General features: G+C 54.8%; 1 protein-coding gene across 2 annotated transcripts; it reads right to left on the bottom strand.

The window, feature by feature from the left end:
• Positions 1 to 903: 903 nt before the first annotated feature.
• On the bottom strand, positions 904 to 18,065 carry ONECUT2 (one cut homeobox 2). 2 transcript variants are annotated; one of them, XM_063179477.1, is made up of 3 exons: positions 17,904 to 18,008; positions 16,925 to 17,843; positions 904 to 9,341 (listed from the first exon to the last, which is right to left on the bottom strand). In XM_063179477.1, the coding sequence occupies exons 1-3, from the start codon at positions 18,006 to 18,008 to the stop codon at positions 9,055 to 9,057; spliced, it is 1,311 nt and encodes a 436-aa protein (XP_063035547.1). In that variant the 3' UTR covers positions 904 to 9,054. The 2 variants fall into 2 exon arrangements, with proteins under 2 accessions (XP_063035547.1, XP_063035546.1); XM_063179476.1 differs by having other exon boundaries at positions 16,925 to 18,065.
• Between the last annotated feature and the right edge of the window lie 1,569 nt (positions 18,066 to 19,634).

The raw sequence follows: 19,634 nt of genomic DNA, 5'->3' as shown, positions 1-19,634 counted from the left end.
CCGCCTTTATCTGCGCCCGTGGCCACTCAGCAAAGTGAAATGAAGCAGTGTAAATTTAATTAATGGCAGAATCTGGCTCAGTGTCGAGAGAGGGACACAAAGAGAATGAGCATGAAAACAAACTTTTCAGTGAGTTTATTGACCCCAAGGTTAGCCATTGGTGCCAAGGTTAGATCCCAGCCAATAAACCCCAAGGCAGGGCCTTGTCACTGCCCTGGGGCTGGGACACGGTGCTGGGGGGCTCTGGGGCCCCCATGCCTCCCCAGGCTGACCCTGCTCCAGGAGCTCAGAGGAGTGAGCTAGGGCAAGAGGGGGCTGGGTTTGTTTGGATTTTAAAGACAGAAATACAACAAAAGTGCTTTTCTTGTGCCCTTTGTTTTGCTTTTTCTGAGGAAACGAAACAAACAAGACTTGTCCACAGCTAGGGTAAGTAACTGAATGAATGAATGAATGAATGAAGGCAAACCTGCTACATCCTCCTTGCCATGGAATTTCAGCTCCAGGAACCTCCTGCCTCCTCCCGTAGAGCTGCTTCAGGGAAAGAAAGTGCAATAACTAGCATAATTTTACAGCAATTACATTGCATCATATAATTCCATGATTTACACAAATACAGAGTGGTTTCTCCTGTAATATCACAGCTGCACAGGCTGTGCTCGTGGGAGAAGGTGCAGATGCTTTTCCAAGTGCTGCTGCTCACGCCTGGCCAGGCCCCTGGCCCCAGGTGGCATTTTTGGGATGTGGTCCTACCCTGGGGGCTGTGCTCAGCTCTCCTCACCCCCAAGAGCTGCAGCAGCCTGAGCCCCCCTGGCTCCTCTGCACCCCTTGGTGTGGGATGGGCTTGTGGTGGAAAAAAACCCTGGGGAAAAATCAGGAACTTTTGATCGCACAAGGAAGCAAAAGCATTGTTTTCCTCCTTTATTGAACTTTGGCAAATAATATGTGTGTGTGGGTTTTACATCAATAGCTATAAATAAAACTTTGAAAGCAATGTAATACTTGTCATTGAGATAAAGGACATCTATTGGCACAAATCAGTGAGTAAAAACCCTTTAATGATAAAATAACATTCACTCTTTAGCTACTTTATTTGTCTGAAAAACTCAGCTTACACTCAGTTCAACATACCACCTTCCACAAAGTTAAAAAATGACATAAAATGACATAATAAAATAGACCTTAAATTTCATAATACAAGTACCTTGGCAAATTCCAGCCAGCTGGAGCAGCTCGTGGCAGCCCCGCCGTGCCCTTGCCGTGGCCTCCCATACCCCTGGTGGCCTCTGGGCTGAGGAATGCAGGTGTACCCGGCCTGGGTCACAACAACTGCGTGTCGGTGAGGAGTGGTGGCATCTGCCAGCAGGGCTCTGCCCAACATCCCGCTCTGCTTACTGCGGAACTACCGGGAAACTTCTGCAAGATGAACCACTGTTACAATCATCAACTGTCTTACGAAAACCCCTGTTTAAAGTTCTTGTGTCTGTGACTGTCTTTGGCAGAGAAATCAGGAAAGAAAATAACCCGGCTATATTACACAGCTTCCATTATTATCACAACCTACCGAGTAAGGCCAAATGGAAAGGTCTCCTTGCACTAATGAGAGCACATCTCTAAAATACCCTTAATGACAGACCACATCAGCACTCAGAGGCCTCCTCAGCAGCGTGCCACTGCCCCTCCCAGGCCTGCTTTTCCACAGAGTGCAGGGTATGGAGCACTTGCTTTGGCTTTATGTCCAGCACGGCCTGCAAGCAGGGGACAGCGGGGCTCCAAAGCTGGACCCGGAGAGAAAACACAACCCATCCTTAAACAGGGGGCTCAAGCGTGAATCTGGACAAATCAAAGGGGGATAAAGCACCTCCACAAACCTGGCCCAGGGCAGGGCGTGGGCAGGGGGCTGCCTGTGGGGCAGCAGCAGCAGCACAGGACCCATCTGGAGTGCTCGGGTGGGCTCGGGCCAGGCGACACGGCGGGGACAGCGCTGCCGAGCGCAGGCTCGGTGCCCTGCCCCTGCTGGCCCAACAGCGGCGATGGCTGGGCCGGGCAGGAGCAGGGGAGGGGCAGGGCCGTCCCTGAGCACCCACCCCGGCCGGCCCTGCTGCGCCCAGGGGCTGCCATAAAGCCAAAGGGACTCCTGACCCTGGACAAACACACAGCAGCCTCCGTGAGGAGCGGGGCGTGTATTGCCAGGGGACTGAGGGAATCGAATCGCTGGGGAGAAGCTGCCAGCTGGCCAAACTTCTCCCCAGATGGCAATTTGATTGGAATTGAATTTGGGTCTGTTTAGCACGGGGACAGACCAGAGCTGATCTGGACACCCGCCCCGAGCAGTGCTGAGCTGCGTGGGGCGAACCCGGGCGTGATTTCAGAGCGTAAATGCAAACACAACTGCGCCACGACTGCGAACAGCTAACAGGCTCCATGCATAAATAAATACACCAAGCCAAAGAGCTCGTCCCAAACCCAAAGGAAGAAGTTGCCATTAAGAACCACGATGCATCACACTGCTAAGGGTTTGCCTCATGCATAAACATGGGAGCGCTGATTGGCAGTTGCTAATTATAATACTACACCGTCACACAGGACAATCAGCTCTTCAGACCAAGTAGCACAAATGTAGAAAATAATTTTTTTCCTTTTTTTTTTTTTTTTTTTTCTTTTTTTTTTTTTTTTCCAACAGAGCAAATGAACACAGATTGTTTCTTCAGCAAAATATGAAACTGTAAACTTTGGGCTCATTCTGCAACTTTTCCCCGATCCATAATAACAAAAAAAACCCAATGGGAAGAAAGACTGACGTACATTTTTAAGCGCACCTTCTCCGTCTAGTACAAAAGCACAACCTAAAACATATAAAGCTTCTTCTTCTGATTTTTTTTTTCTTTTAAATCACAGTTACCAAAAAGAAACAGTGAATAATTTATTACATACGCTATAATAACATTACGCTAAACAGCTATTCTCTATGAGGTATATCTGAGAAAATTCGGTAAGGGATTGCACGGTCTGCGTTGCCAACATGCCCAGTTCGTAATAAAGCTTTGGAACCATGGAGAGAGAGAGATCAGGGACACGGGGAAGAGGAGGAGGAGGAGAAAGAGGAGGAGAGCCTTTGGTATCATCAGGAGTCTGTTCTTTGCAGGGCTGCATTGCAAAGCACCACAGTACAAAAGCCCACCAGGTACGATTCGGCGGCCCAGTCGAAGCTGAGGTATTCACAGGAAGAATAAAAAAAAGCACAGAGAGGTCTAGACTGGCAAAATCGTTGCTTTGGTTCAAGCAAGGCACTCGTCCCGTGGTAACATCACTCTTTGCAAGTGAAGCAGGAGTCGGGGGGCCGCGGGGACCCTGCCAGCTCTGGGGACTGTCTGTGTCCGAGGGCACAGGGACAACCGGCTCCCCCCGCCCAGAAGGCATCCTGAGAATTATTATAGCTTTGTATCGAAGGAACACAGAGACAGAGAGAAAAGCACACTTGTCAAGTCCTACCGTTTCCAACACAGACTTAAACCCCCAAAGAAACACAAAATAAAAGGCAGCACTTAACTGAAGCGGAGCGTTTGTGTGGAGCTGTCGGTAACTCTGCGCCTGCAAGGGCACGGCCCGGCAGATTGCTCAGGGAATCCTCAGGACTCCTCCTGCCCGGGCCCTGCAGCAGCTGTGCCAGCCCGTGAGCAGTGCCCAGGGCCGGGCTCGGCTCCTCAGAGCGCTGCTTCAGCCCGTAAACAGCACAGAACGGGCTCAAACCCAAGTGCCAAAGGGCACCGCTAATTCCCCAACCGAACAACCAAACAACTTGGAAGCAATCACTCAGGAACGTGATGCTAATGGAGCTTAATGTAGCCTCACTTCATTGCTAACTTGAGAAAAGTAATTAATTGATTTCTATCTGAAAACGGTAATTGTAGGAGAGGTGAGGAGAGGGAGCAGCTGCTGGACGTGAGCACGAACTCCTCCCCTGCCCCGGGCTCTGCGGCCCCACGCCGGCCCTGGGCTCTGCTCGGGCACGAGAATAATAATAATAATAATAACAATAATTAGCAATGCTAATTGCTGCTGCAAACACACCCATGGGCCCGGGCAGCGCCCGCAGGTTCCCCGGGGGATGTGCGGACGGACAAAGGCCGGAATCGCCTCCAGCTCCACACAGCCCGGCGGGACCGGCACCGGCACCGGCACCGGCACCGGGACCGGGACGGGAACGCTCCGCGGCCGCGGCGGCTGGCAGGAGGGAGGAAGGAACACAGAAAAGGGCATCGCCAGAACTGGCAGCTTCCAGGGTAGCGTTTCTTTGGGAATCTGGGCTCTGCTGGACGTTTCTGGGTGTAGGAGAGAACAGTGGGAGTTGTCAGAGAGCACAAGCAGAATGCAGACCGCACAGAGAAAGAAATCTTTGGTATCTTTGGTATCATCAACACGATTAAAATTACAAATGGAAAAGTCAGTGAGGTAGCCTCTTTGGTTCTCACTAGAAATAGAAAGGTTTTTTCTGTTTTTTTTTTTTTTTTCATTTTTTTTTCCTTTTTCTTTTTTATCCACACACAGAAGTTCATTCTTGGAAGCAGCTAGTTTAAGGGTTTCTCTCTTTTTTCTTGGTATGGATTGTTTTCCCCCCAGCTTAGGTTTTAAGAAGCCACAAAGTTCAGGCATAGTATCCCAGTGTCTTTTTCTTTTTTTTTCCCTATTTTTCTGAACGCACAGTTTTAGGTTGAATATTCATTGCTTGTCCTCAAAGTTCGCTCTGCTGCTCTTACAGGAAATCAGCTGTAGTGCTTTATAGATAACTCTAATTAAAAAATAAAAACTCTACAAGGGCATCCCCGGGTGACGATGAATAAGTTAAATAAATAAGTTATATTATGAAGGCTTCATGTGCCATACTAAAGGTATGTCACACTTTCTAATCAGGAGGGAAGAGATTAACTTAAATAATTTAAACGTTGATATTTAAACAATTAAAATGAATTAAAAGAAGGGATCAAAACTAGACTTTTAGGGAACGAGTTGTTGTTCCCCTGTGTGACAGAAGCTGGCTGCTCTACAAAGCAGTGCCAGCTCTGAAGTGAATTTACTGACAGGCTTCGCATCCCCGATGCGCTACAACAGCCCTGCAGATAAATAAGCAAAGTTACTCCCAAATGAACTCACAAATGGCTGAATTAAATAGACACAAATGGCTAACACCAGAGCCTGACCCCCATCTACATTCAGGCAAAACTCCAAAAGCTAAAACGAAACACAAAGGGATTCAGACTGAACAGAGATCTCAGGACCTGCCCTAAGACTAAATTAAATAAATTACATTACTGATAGATAATATATCGGGTTAAAACCCACAGGCGTCTGGAAAAAAATAAAACCATTTTAAGCTTTGCCTTCTTAAAAAATTTAAACGATAAAAATTCCCCATAATAAATATAAAGGAGGCCAAGTAGAAAGTTTCCCCGTGTCATACACACACTCGGGGCTGGTGCCGGCCCGGGGAGCGGGGCCGTGTCCGGAGCCAGCCCGCCCTGCGGCGCGGGGCCATCCGCGCCTCCCGGGGCAGGAGAGCCCTGAGCCCTGCCCTCCCGCGGGCGCTCCGCAGCGCTTTGCCTTCCGCTGAGGGGACGGCACACCCACGGCACAGCTTCGCAACCGCGCTCGGCGAGCGCGTTCTGTGTTCTGCACGGCACGTCCAGGATGGCCAAGGCTTCTCGAGAGCTGAATTCATCTGGGCTGTGCCCAAGGCTGCGGCTCCAGGTTCCTGGTCCAGAAGGTGATGCCGGGATACTCTCTGTACACACGAGTCTTTGGCAGCACAATAAATAAAGCAACAAGTTACGTGACACAGCTCTATAGATTCACCGGCACAGGGCCCGGAGGTGGAACACAACTGCTGGGTCTGGTGGGGTGTGGGCAGGACAAACACCTCACCACAGTCCGGCTGCCACGCTCCTGTCTCAGGGAGCTGCTACATAAAGGCCTGAGGGGGTGGACTGTGAAATGGAAGACACACGGGGCCATGAGAGATGCAGGGATAAAAAATGCAGCAGGATCTTGGGGTGAAAATGCATCGGGACTGATGACAGGTTTGAGGCCCCAGCCCAGAGAAGCCTTGTTGTGTTGCTACTCTGTAATGCTGTATAACAAACACTTCCACAATGTGGAGGGAATTTCACTGAGGAGAAATTTGTAAGTAATTCAGTGCCTGATCTAAACTCCCTGTGTTAGAGCTATTGGATGAGCTCTGACAGGAGCAAAAGGCCCAGGTCTTTGCTGCCAGGCTCCACCAGAAGCTGTGGGCAGCTGCCTCTGCCTCTGGGGAAGGCAGAGCTGTGCAATCTGGATGTCCCTCAGGGCAGTGTCCCTCAGGGCAGGTGAGCCTCACTGAGGTGTCCCACATGCTCAGAGACACCTGGGCTCATTCCCCGTGGGACACAATGCACCTCCCTGCCCTCTCACTGCAGGAAGGGGAGCTGAGGAAGGAGCACTGCGGTTTTCACTGGTCCTGTGCCATCCCCTGTCACTGCAGACTTCAGGGGACACATCAGCATGAGACAGCTCCCCTGAGGGCAATGCCGAGCTCAAAATGCACCAGGGGCTGGTCTGATGGACACTCAGGTGGGAATGAAAGTGAAACTTCAGCTGGGCCCTGTTCCACAGCCTGCTGGCTCCAAACTCTGCACTCAAACATCTGGCATTCGGGTGAGAAGCCCTCAGGATACATCCACACAGACTGGGACCATTTTTGGGCAACTTTATTCCATGTCTGGCTACAAGGATTCTCCAAATCTCCTTGGAATCTGCCAAAGGATCCTTTGATCCCCAGTGCAGGCACGTGCTGTCAATTTAGCTGTGAGGATCCTGAATCTGCTTTCCAGAGACTTTTCCTGTCCTGGGCAGGTGAGGCTTCTTGATTTTTTTTCTATTTTAATTGGAAAGTGACAGCAGCAGTTGTGTGAAGCAGCTAAAATGAAGCCCTTGTTTAAAGGCAGAGAGGAGCAAGATGCGCTCCAGCTCTGAGGATAGATTTGGACATGTCATGATCTGGATTATCATGACCTGGATCAAAGAACATTACAAGGTTAGTATGTCAGCAGCAGCTCCTGAAGTGGCCCAGGAGCTGCCGAATACTGGTTTTGGTTCAGGTGGAGGTTTGGAGCCAGGCTGTGGTGCTGCTCAGCACTCACAGTGACAGAGATGGGAACACACATATTGCAAGTTTTATCCCTGGGGAGGAGAAAGAAGGGTGGAGGTCACAGGACCGATGTCACACGCAGGAGGGTGGCTGTCCACGGCTCCAGACACACAGGAGACCAACACACAGGTCACAGCCAACCCACAAGTGTTCCCTGCAGGGAGGAGATGCACCAGGGTAGTATCCCAACATCCTCACTTGGAGTCCATGCAGCTCTCAGAGAGGTGCCATGTGGGGCAGAAAGAGGGAAAACATAAAAGAACCCACCCTTCTGGCTGCACGGAGACTCACGAGTGGTTACCTGTCCAGAGATCAGTGGGGTCATGTGCATTAGTCGTGCAAGAGGAGAAACAAACTGAAACACAAGTAGTGAGAATCCTCATCTTTGGTATTGTAGCTGTTGAGGTTTTGGTTGCTCTGTTCCTTGTTCTTTTGAAAAAACTGCATAGGCACAAATTAAAGACAATCTTCGACTTTAAGAGGACTTGAGTTGTCAAATGAAGCAGCAATTGTACTGGCTTTGCTTTGTTCTCATTCTTGTCAACCCTTTCTTTGAGATCTGCTTCCGAAAACGTCCGAGATGTTTGTAGAACACAGTGTGGGACTTGTTTGCTTCCTGACATGCTTCCTTGGTTTTTTTTTTTTTTTTAATTTTTATTTTATCTTTCAATGGAACAGTTTGTTGCAGAAGAAGTAGGTGCAGAAAACGTTTCTTTGGTTTCGATTAATAGTACATAAAAAAGTCTCAAGTGTCTGTGGCGGAGCCCAGGCCGGTCAGCAGCCGGCGGCCGCCGCCAGGGCGGCAGAGAGGGCCTGGGGCTCGCCAGGCCCCCCCGGCGCCGGCCAGCCACCCGCACCTGCGGCCACAAGGACAAATGGCAAGGTATAAACATCTTTGGCTTGCAGAAATCCTGTCTCTTTGGTGTGCTGTGTTCCTGCCGGCTCGGCGAGCTGGCAGGGAAAAGGAACTTAGGGATGCGATAGAGCTAAACGCGGCACATCTGAAACGGTCAGTGGCATCTGAAGGGCTTGTTTCTGTTTCTTTTCCTGCTTGAAAGTACCATAAAATACTAATAAAATGAACAAAAATACACTGAACGCTGAAAAGGTTTCGGTAACAGCTGTTGCCGAGGAGAAACCAGATTCCCAGAAACTAAAAAGGATGTAATAATGTAAATTAATCTAAGTTCCAAAACATAGTGTTTGCTCCATGAACTGTAGCAGTTCCATCGACCTCCTGAGTGTGCCTTAGGTACAAGCACAGAGCTTGTGAGGAACTGCCAGCTGTGCTTGAGGCTCGTGCGGTGTTCCCGGGATGTCAGGCTGCAGCTGGCACAGCCGCCCTGGGCAGCCCAGGGCCGGGCTGTGGCTGGAGCTACCGGCTTTGTGCTTGATGCTTCGAGCTCAAGAGAACTGAACTTTTCTGATCCAAGAACAAGCTGATTAAATTAAACTAAAAAACCGACCAAAAAAACCTCAAATCTGATCTTTCCCTAAAACATGTAACAAAAAACCATGCCTGAGTTTAAAAACAGGGTCTTGGGTTTTTAGTATCCAACTTTGTGCTCCGTTGTCATGTGGCCGCAGGGTGGTGTGGCCAGCACAAAGCAGGCGCCGGGCACGGGAGGCTGCCGGGCCGGCCACGGAAACCCGGGGCTCCGGAGAAACCTGCCTCAAGAACAACTCCCCTACGTTTCAGACCTGCTTCGCCTGTCCTGAGCATAGAGAGGTTAAAGTGGAGCCTGCGCCTGCTAAGACTGAGAGAAGCCGTAGGAGTGGGACCAGCCGGGCTGGGCTTGGTTGCGGGGATTGTGCTTTAGTCACGGGCGCGGGGCCACGCTGCTCTCCGCGCTGTGCCGGCCGCGCCGCGCCCCTCACGCCTTGGTGCAGGTGCTGGGCGCCGAGGAGGAGCCCCCGGAGCTCAGGTCGTCCTGCCACTTCTCCAGGCTGCGCCGGCGCGCGTTCATGAAGAAGTTGCTGACGGTGGTGAGCTCCAGGCCCAGCTGCTGGGAGATGGTGATCTGCATTTCTTTGGAGGGACGCTTGTTCTCCTTGAAGATGGCGAAAAGCGTTCGGCGCTGGAGGTCCGTGAAAACCAGGCGGGATTTCTTCTGGGAGTTGTTCCGCTCTTTGTTGGGCTCTTGCTCTTTGCGTTTGCAGGCTGGGAGGGGGTGGCAGAGACAGAGAGAAAGCGTCAGGGTGGTGCCCACAGACCCTGCCAGCCACCCCGATGGCAGGCACTGTCACACGGTGCGGGCAATGTCACCAGCTGAGCCAGCACCACGCTGGCACGTGGCACCGGAGGGCTCCCAGAGGAATCCAGTGGGCTGCATTGCTTTTACATCCCCAGTACCTCTCAATAGCCAGGAATAACAGCTGTACGTTAGTTTAGTCCCTTGAAACAGCCCAAAGCAAACCCCAGTCAAAGCTCCAGTAGCAGCAACTTTGCGTGAGCACCAAGGGGAAAAAGCACCAGGGAGCTCCCAGGGCAGGCCCTGGCTCACCTGGCCCTGCCCTGCTCCTCCCCTGCAGTGCCAGCACCCCAGGGCACCGCTCCCAGGCCTGTTCCCTTCCCGGGGCATGTCCCGAGGGTGAAGCCAGCCTCAGAGCTCAGGTCACGCAGGGCTGCAGTGCTGGGCCATCGCTGAGCCCTGCTAATGGATCCTAAACCCCATTCGTATTAATAGCTGCTCTGTATTTATTAGCAGAGAGAGAACAGCAAGTGCTGAAACCAATACCGCTGCCGGAGCACACCCACACTTAAAAATAGCCTGCCCAGGCCGTCTGCAGCGGGCACAGAGAGAAAATCCATATGTTGACATGGTTAGGTAATGTGCTGGGACAAAATGAGCCCAGAGAATTGATAAGCGGGCGGGTTTTAAGCAGCCCTGTTAAATAATTCTGCAGGTCTGGAACGTGAAATGAAGCTGGCCCAAAAGTAAAAATCAGACTGTGGAAATGTCTGTGATTAACCCAGTCAGGGCTGTACCTGTGTGGAGCCTGGCTCAGCCACTGTGGCACTGACTGTCTCCTTCCACGCAGGGACAGGACCTCAGAGCATTTCTGCAGGAAACTGGGGGATTTTCATGGAGTGGCTGACCCTGACCCCTCCCAGCTGCCAAATTCCAGTGGCTGCAGCCGAGCTGCCTCTGGGGGGGAGGTGAATGTCAGACCTCAAAGCACCCCAAAGCACAAGAGAAGGCTGGTCCTGAGAGTCGGGCTGGAAGCAGACAGGGGCTGTGGTGAACGTTCCCAGCACACCACGGCAGCAGGAAGCAGCAGGGATGCTCCTGTGAGCATCAGCGTGAGCCTGCCCCTGGCCCCAGTGGCCAGACTCACCTCTCCAAGGCCATTGTCCCACAGGCAGCAGGAGGGAAGAGTTTGGGCCCTCTGAGCACACCCCTGACACTGCACAGATAACATCCAGCTGCCTGTCTGAGCTGAAAAACCAGATGTTAAGCTGGGTTCACTTGGCCACGTGTCCAGAATCCAGGAGGTGATGTCCCTGGTGCTGGGGACATGATGAGCAGCAGCATCTTTGCTGCAGCTCCTAATCGGTTCCGGGACACTGGGACGAGTGGAGTGTTTCCTACCATCACTAATTTATGTCCTGAGATACTCTGCGTTTTACAGTTATTGGTATCTGATAATAAATAATGCAGAGGTATGTGCTTTTTGATGCATTCAGTAAATACTTTCCTTGAACTGTTGAGTTTGCTCTTGAAAAGGCCCCACAAAGGCAAATGCTGCGCCTGACGTGCATCTCTCAGCAGAGAAAAATGGGGTGAGCACTCTAATAAAATCAAGTGATTTTCCGGGAAGAAAGAGAAAGGTTTTAACAGCAGAGGGAAGGGAAGAGACCATCTGGATTCTAAGCACAATTTGATTTATTAGCTGTGGTTAAACCTGAACATATCTTATGGAAGAAAATGGACAACCGGCAAGAACTGAAAGCCGTAACTGTGGAAAAAATATACATAAAAATATAAAAGAAAAGCTTTTTCTTCTGCATTGGATTAAAGATGCTCTTCAATAGAAACAAGAGGAACTGCTCAGAACTGGGGCCAGTGCTGCTTCCCTTAGATGGACCAAAGTGGAGCCCCACAACATGCAGGGCATTAGGAGGATGCAGGGACCCGACACTGCACTGTGACACCCTGAGTATCATCACACTGAATTTCCCTGACTTTCTGCAACAATGACTCTGATTTTCCATTTTCTTCCCCACAAGAGAGGAACCTAGCCAGCCCAGGCATTCCAAAATGCCAGAAGTCCTGAAAAATACCAAGAAGCTCTAGTGCTCAGCTCAATCCCACCCTGGGAGGCCCCTGCAGCCACGAAACAAAGAGCAGGGGCTAAGCAGGAGCCAAGCAGAGACCAATGTTCCCTCAGTCCGGCAGTATGTCCTCGCTCCCCACTGTTCCTAAGGACAAGTGGTGAATATTGATCTGCCCGTGTGGTTTGTGTGGGTGCAAAGTCACCCAAACCCAGTTATCTGTCTGATGGAACTAAAACTGCTCCTCTATTCGATTTTGGAGAGGACTCAGTGAGAGGGAAATGTAATTACTCTGGTAATACTGAACACAATGAAATGACCATCAAAACATTTTATAAAGATTTAAAATGTTTTTCTCTTGCTGTGATTCACTTAAAGCAACCCTTTGTATATCCCTGTTACTACAATCTTTTAAAAACTAGGCCTCAGAAATCAATTTGATTACCTCTCTGAATTAAGTATGCACGAATGAGAGCGATTGAGATCAATACAAATTAGGTTAAGTACTCCGCTGTGTACAAAATCATTATGGAACAAGGAGCAATCAGAATGAAGATGCAAATAATCACATTGTCGGGGTGGGCAGCCTCTGCTGCTCATCCCTGCTGCTGCACCACACCAAACTCCTCATTTTGGAAACCCTAGGAATGCCCTTGATGGCATTTATCCCAAAAAACAGATTGGATGTGTAGCACAAAGTTAATTCTGTTCTTCCAGGGAAGATCTTCTTGCTCATCCATTGTAATGGCGAGGTGTTCCCTGTTTGGAGATCCAGGGTTCCTGCAGTGCTCTGAGAAGTTCTCACCAGGAAGGTGTTCTCTTGGTACCCCACCTGCTGTTCCCTCCCAGCACAGAGGAGAAGGTGTGTGGGAAGCCCTCCTCTGCTCTGCCTTCACCTCCTGCAGCCCAGCGCTGCCTGCCAAAGCTTAATGCCTCGTGCTCCCATCCCATTATGAGGGGATGAGAACTGCTGGAAAATCACCGCTGCTCATAAATATGTTCCCTGCTTACTGACAGATATTTTGGTCTTGGAGACAATTTGTGTTTTGGGAACCTGCCAGCCTCTATCGCTTGTCTAATAATTCCTCTGAGCAGCATTTACCAGTGGTTTGAGTCCCTTTTTTCACAACGGAGCAGTTTGATTTTATAGCTCAAAACCCCCAAACAACCCCAAAACACTCCAATTTCTTTTTTGATTGCATTTCTCTCTGCCATCAGCGAGTTGTCTGGCTGATGTTATCACCAAACCCATTTGAGATTAGTCTGTTTGGTATGATTTCTGTGTGCAAACCCCTCTATAAATCAGAGAGCCTTTTATGTAAAAGTCTGCAAGATGGATAGAGCTGGATACAAAATCTTTTACCTTGGAAAAAGAGATGTATTATCTGTCCCGTTGGATATAGTGCTTTCCCTGCATATTCATCGCCCAGGTATGATGGGCTTTTTCCAGAGAAGACAGGAGACAGGATGGGAGCCTTAAATACAAACAGATTGCTATCAGAAGGAAGGGAGTGTCTTCTTCGCTGTGTCTAGTGGGGATAAGATGAGAAGCAAAGGGTTTAGAAGACAAAAAGTGAGATTAAGGCCAGTCATTAAGGGTTTTTGTACCTGTAAGCCCTGGAAGAGATCGCTTAGGTAAAAAATCCCCCTCTGGAGATGCTGAAGAAAGGGGCAGGCTGTGAGGACAAGCGATTGCTGCAGTCCCTTTCAGCCCGGAGCTCCACTCTCGGCACACCTGCAGAGCCCCGTGTGCACTCTGAAGGCGGCTCCAGGGGAGCTGCTCTGATGAGTGGCTGCTGCTTTAGTGCTCCGAGCCCGGCACAGCCGTGCTGGGGACGGCAGGACGCTTGTCATCTCCCTGTAATGGCTAATTGGGAGGGAAGGAACAGCTCCTGCAGCTGCTGGATGGCAGCAACATCCAGGACAAGGGTTTGTGAGTAGCACCAGGGAGGAGCACCAAGGATGAGCACCCGGGGAGCAAAGACACTCCTACAGAGGGTGGGAAGGACCGACACCACTTACTGGGAAATAATCCTGTTGGCAAAAATGTTCTCACCTCTATGCATTCCTCAACAAAAGTAAATTGTGGCAATTTTCAGCTGGAGAGGAACACTTGAGACTGGGATATTTCAGTTGAAACAGTGATGGGCAAGAGATACAGGAAAAAAAAAAGAGATGCTGAGGGGAAAATCTTCTAAGGAAAACAGCTTCAGAATGAGTAACACTTGATGGCAAATTAATTGTTTCTTTTAAAAAGTAGGGGAGAAAATACAGAAATGCATTTAAGCCAAAATGTACTCAGAATGAACTTCATCAAATAATCAAGAAACTGATAAAACTCGTTTGCTTTGCAAAAACAGGATTCAGATTTCTGTGTGGCAGAAACGCCTTCAGAAATGATGTGGAACAAAGAGCTGGGGCAGGGGATGATTTCGGAAAGTTGGTACATGAGAAACACAATTTATCATCCAGCACCACAATTTACCGCATGGATTGCTCAAACACAACCACTAATCTATAGCTGAAGAGAGCACCGATATTTCAAGCCACTAAGCACCTTTCAAAGAACCTTTACATACCTGTATATTTAGTTCAGCACTAAGAAATAGCTTTATAAATAGATAACGTGCCTGATACAGATGTTATCATGCCTAATTTTTAGCTGGGGATGCAGACAACAAAACAGTCTCAAAATCCAGGGAAGAAACATTTGGTAGGGCACAAAGAGGCAGAGGATGGGCGGACAAGTGTGCACAGCCCACTCCTCACTATGGCACCCTCTCCTCGGCTGGGGCACCTGGGGGTGCAGGGGCTGAGCCCTGGCATGTGGCACTGCCACGCACGGCTCGCCGGGCACAGGGGACCCCGCGGTCTCGTCTCGCTGCCGCTCCCGCGCTCCTCCTCCCTTCCCTCCGCCCTGCTCCGGTCCCTTTCCGCCGCTCTCCGTGGTACTGACAGGGCAGAGCGCGGAGCGGGATCGGGCAGCTCCGCGCTAATGAACCGCTGATGGTGTTTCGGTACAAAAGCGTTTCATCATCAATAAGGCACGGCAGAAGGGAAACAGGCGGCGGGGCGCTCTGCTGACCCCGCAGAAATGTACGGATTGTCCGTCGGGGCTCTCCCGGAGCCGTGCCGAGGCGGGCCCGCTCTGCCCCGCTCGGGCACCGGGAGCCGGCAGGGCGCTGTGCCCGCGGAACTGCCCCGCCAGAACGCCCACAGCGCCCCGACAGAGGGCTCCTAAAGACCCCCGAGAAAGGACAATGAGCACAGAAATAATAACATTACATTGGATTCGGTTGGAATAGGATAGACAACACTATATATCTTCTACAATAAGAAAAAATGCTGATCACACCCGCATTGCTACTGCTCCCACAGGGAGAGGGGGATTTCCCTTCAAGGACAGCAGATTCGCACCCCACTTGGGGTGGGTGGCTGATGGGTATTTTTTGTTTTTAAACACCTGAAATACTTGCGGCTTTTTCCCCATGCTCAGGGAGATTTAAGCAAGCGAGCAAAGGGGGAGAAGGAAGCACTGAGGCAATGGGGCCGCATATTCACACGTGGTAATAAAAGGAAATTAAAATAATCGATTTTCTGAAGGGAAAGGTAATTTGCAAAGGTCTTTCCCGCTCCATGGGGAGTCCATGGCCACTTAGCACCTGAGCTCTCTCCAAACTTTACTCCTGGATGCAGAGGCATTCAGGGGGCCTGGTACAGCAGAGACCCAAAATTATACAGGCATAACTCTGCATGCAGCTGTGATTCCTGATTTTCTGCTCTATATGCAGGGCTCCACGGGGAACCCCCACCCGGGACCAGTGCTGGGAAGGAAAAGCACCAGCCACGTTACTGGAAATGAGCCGGCTCAGGTTCCAGATCAATGAAAACTGGGTCCACGCGTTGATGCTCCTGTTGCCAGCATTAATGCTCTTTTAATCTTCTAAACATTATCTGCATCGATTTCCCTCTCGATACACGTTTGTTTGTGAAGGCGACATCACCGCGTGCTCGGCAAAAAACCCGAGCCCCTTGTGTCGCTCTGACGCCCCGATCAGAGCCCGGCACCTTCCCCTGGCCGCAAGCACAGAGGAGCCGGATGCCCGCGGCTGCGGGAAGGGACAGCCGAGTTTGCAGTCAGCGCTAGAGCCGAGCAGGGGATCAGCGTCCCTGTCCCGAACCGGGACTGCCCCGCATCCCGGAGAGACCGAGCACTCTCCACGGCGTTCTGGAGACCCCAGGCCGTGGGTGTTTAACCCGCAGCACCTCTGCTCAGAGGTCGGCCAGAGATTAAGGCCATCAATCATGCATGGCTCCTGTTCGCCCTGCTCTGCCGCATCCCAGCCTCTCCGGCAGCTGCCCCTCGTGAGGGAACTCCCTGTGCCCATCTCCCCACCGGAGAGACCCCCGGGGCCCCTCAGAGCCCTGCGGCTGGGCCGGCAAGGCGGGCAGCCCTGGGAACAGCCCGCTGTGTACCTGCCCGCTGGGAAACGATCTGCCCTCGTCGGGATCAATTGAAATAAAAGAAGGGCGGTCTCGGTGGCACAAATATCCCGGGATTTTCGTCGCTGTCAGAGCAGAGCGCCCCGGCCCCTGGCCCCCACCCTATGCTGCGGTTTGTCCCACGCGTGTCTGCCCGTGCCACAGTCCCCCGTGTCCTTATACTCCCACGTCCAGGGTTGCGCGGTTCCCGGGGAGAGGGAAGGCAGCCCCGGCCGTGCTCCACGGCAGGGCCCGGTCCGCACCCGCGCGGGACCGGCCGAGGAGGCACCACCGGGCACCCACCGCGCCGCGGGCGCACCCCGCGCGGCCTCAGCTCTCGCCGGGTCTGTCCCGCTGCCTTCGGGTGCGGGCGCTGCCGGGGACGGTGCGAGGGCCGGTACCGGAGATCGGTACCGGGGGTTGGTACCGGGGATCGCTGCCCGCGCCCCCCCCGCGGCCCCCGCAGAACAATGGGGGCTGCGGCGCCCCGCGACCGCGCCAGGGGGCGCCCGCGCGGCCTCCGCGGACAATGCGGCCGGGCCGGGGCCGCGGGGGCTGCGCGGGGTCCGGCCCCCGCCCGCTCCCACCGGCCCCGCCTGTCCCGGGACGCGGAGCCCCCGCCCGGCCCCCGCGGTGCGCCCGGCAGCCGCAGGAGGGATGCTCACGGAGAGCGCGGTGCGGTGCCGAGTGCGCACCTTCAGCACCCGGCCCTGGAGAGCGGCCCCGGCCCCGCCGCCCGGCGGTGGCAGCGGAGCGCGCCTCTCCGCCGCCCCCGAGCCCCTCACAGCCCCGCCGGACACAACCGGGGTGCGCGGTGCCGCGGGAGGTGGGGACCGGCTAGCTGCGCACAGCCCCGCGGTTCACGGCGGAGCGGGGAAGCGGCCGGGCCGGGCCGGCGGAGGACACACTGCGGGGCCGGCCGGCCGCTCGGCGCTGCGCTCCGAGGGTCGCGCTGCGCTCCCCGCCTGGCACCGGCTTGCACCTACCTGCTAGCCGCAGGGCAGACATCCTCTGGAACTCCGGCTCCTGCAGCCACTTCCACATCCTGCGGAACGTCTCCCGGCCGGACTTGAGTTTACTCCAAGGCTTGGGGTTGCGCAGCAAGTCCGAGAGGGTCCCCTGGGAGCGGCACAGCACTCGTTGGGCGAAGATGGCCTGCGGGATGCTGTAGCGCTTCAGCTCCGCCGTGATCCTTTGTGCCACCTCCTTGGTGTTGATCTCCTCCAGCTGCCCCGCGCCGCTCCCCTGCGGGCCGGCGGCGGGGGGCGGCCGCTCCCGGCCGGCGGGCAGCGCGGGGCCGTGCGGCGGCGGCGGCCCGGGGGGCGCGGGGTGGTGCGCGCCGTTCAGGGGCGGCAGCATGGCCGGGGGCGTCCCCAGCCCCCGGGGCAGGTGCTGCTCCCCCCGCGCCAGCATCGCCGCGTGCGCCTCGAAGTTGGGGCTCAGCATCTTGTCGTGGCCGGGCGGCCCGTAGCCGTGCAGGCCCTGCTGGGAGCCAGGGAGCGGGCCCAGCCCGTTGCCCAGCGGCGAGAGGCTCTGCCCCACGGCCGGCACCTCCTTGTAGGGCCCGTAGAGGCTGTTGACGGCCGGCAGCCCGCGCTCGTCCCGCATGAGCGCGAAGCCGCCGCCGGCGCTGCCCGGCAGGCGCTGGTGGTGGTGGTGGTGGTGGGCGTGCGGGTGGGCGTGCGGGTGGTGGAACTTGTCGGAGACGGCGGAGATGGGCGGCAGGGGCTGGAGCGGCGTCAGCGTGGTGTAGGTGCCGCTCATGCCCATGCCGGGCGGCGAGGCCTCGCAGGGCACGCTCATGGCGTGGTGCAGCGGGATGGAGAGCTCGGGCCGGTACTCGGCGGCGCCGTCCAGCAGCGAGGCCATGCTGGGCACCATGGCGGGCCGGGCGGCGGGGGGCAGCTCCTGGTGCGGCGGCGGCGGCGGCGGCGGCGGGGGGGGCGGCACCCGGAGCGGCCCCGCGCTGCGGCCGCCGTGGTGAGGGCTGGGGCTGCCCATCATCTCCGGTTCGTGCCCCGCCGCCCCGTGCAGGCTGCCCAGCGGCTCCATCGCCAGCTCGGGGTTCATGGCGCACGCACCCGGTTCCCCGCCCAGGCACCGCCGGCCGCCGCGCCCGCTCCTCATCCGCTCATCGGGGCGGCGGCCGCCGCGGCCCGGGGCCGCCCGCCCCGCGGGCAGCGGCGGCTCAGCCGGGCCCGCCGCGCCAGCCCCGCGCCATGTCCTCGCCTTGCCGCCGCCGCCGCCGTCTGCGGGCGGCGGGAGCTGTCCGGGGCCGCTCCGCCCCGGCCGCGCCCGCGGGGCCGGGCTTGAGCCGCGGGTGGGCGGGCGTGAGGGCAGTGGGAAGGGCGGGAAAGGCGGGCGCGCGGGAGCATTGGCGGGCTGAGGGTCGGGGGGCGTGGCCTCCGTGAGGGGACGTGAGGGGAGGGTGGGTCCGATGAAGATTCCGCCGCCTTTGTAGCGTGCGGTGCCGCCGGGAGCTCCCGGGATCGGCCTGGAAACGGACCCGGCAGCGGCCGGGGCTCCTCCCGTACCGCCGCCACGGGGATATGCGGTGCCGGCTGCGCGGCGGCCGCACGGCTCTCCTCCCGGCAAGCGGCTCCGCATCCCCCGGTCCCTCAGCCCAGCCCTCAGCCGGCGGCTCCCGGGGCCCCGCTGCACACAGCCGGCCCTGCTGCCTCCTTGTCCGCTGCTGCAAACCAAGGTACAGCGCTGATCTGTGCTGTTGGTTATGGGTTATTAGTTTCCTTAAATGCGGCTGAATTCGGGCTCATTAATATGGTGTGATGAATGTACCTCACCCGGGGGTGGATGGTGAGTCCCAGGAGCCCGCCATCCCCGCTGGCACACGGCTGAGGGGTCCCGCTCCCGGTGCACACACACACGGACAGGCCCTCTCCCCTCATCCCAGGGAAGGGCCGGTTCCCCGGGCCGCCCTCAGCCCCGCGCCTGGCAGGGGCAGCGCACAGCTCCGCAGGGCACGGCTGGCAGCGCGGATGGGAGCGGACAGGGACCGGGACCCGAGGGGACAGCACACCCTGGCATGCAGCTGGCAAGCGGGGACTTGCCTGCTATGGTACAGCCCGTGCAGGGCCCCCGTGCCCAGACACACCGGGTCGGGCTGTGCCCGCTGCTCGCAGCCGTGCAGTTCGCTGCTTCTCCTTTAATCAGCAGCAGCAACAGCAGCCCTGAGTGTCCTTGAGTTTTGTGTAGTCCTTATCTCGGCCCTGATAACCGTCCCCGTATTTGTGAAAGTCCCACCTCCGCTGGGTCTTTCCAGTAACTAAAAGAGGGAAATGGGTAGAAATGTCACCTTTTGGACCCTCGATCATCATGCCACTCACTCTCCAGAGCGCCTGGTATCTCCTTGCAAACAGGTTGTGTATGACAGGGCCCAGTTTCCCTACAGATTAGATCCCAAAGGATAATGATCAATTTCTTTCCATGCTGTCATCACAATGTCTCTGGAGCTCACGGGGTTTTCTGAGCTGCTTTTTGGCACTATCAGGCGGGTATAAAGTGGAGTTCCCCCCACCCCAGCTACTGCTCCCTCTGCCAGCTTGTGGTGAGGGGGAAAAAAAGGAAGACAGAAAAGAAAGCTCTGGCGTGAGGTGCCTTTGTTCAGGGCAACTTAGGCGTGAAATCTTTTTGTCCTTCCTAAAGGAAGGCAAAAGTTGCGGTTGATTTGGAGAAAAA

Source organism: Melospiza melodia, chromosome W, assembly GCF_035770615.1.
Source record: "Melospiza melodia melodia isolate bMelMel2 chromosome W, bMelMel2.pri, whole genome shotgun sequence".
NCBI lineage: Eukaryota > Metazoa > Chordata > Aves > Passeriformes > Passerellidae > Melospiza > Melospiza melodia.
This window is presented reverse-complemented; position numbering and strand designations above follow the sequence as displayed.

Bases quoted from the DNA above. Each gene is read 5' to 3' on its own strand.
- ONECUT2 (XM_063179476.1), bottom strand. From the start codon at position 18,065: ATGAGGAGCGGGCGCGGCGGCCGGCGGTGCCTGGGCGGGGAACCGGGT. The intron at 9,342-16,924 runs GTAGGTGCAAGC...ACCCCCTCCCAG, and splicing joins GTCTGCCCTGCGGCTAGCAG to CCTGCAAACGCAAAGAGCAA.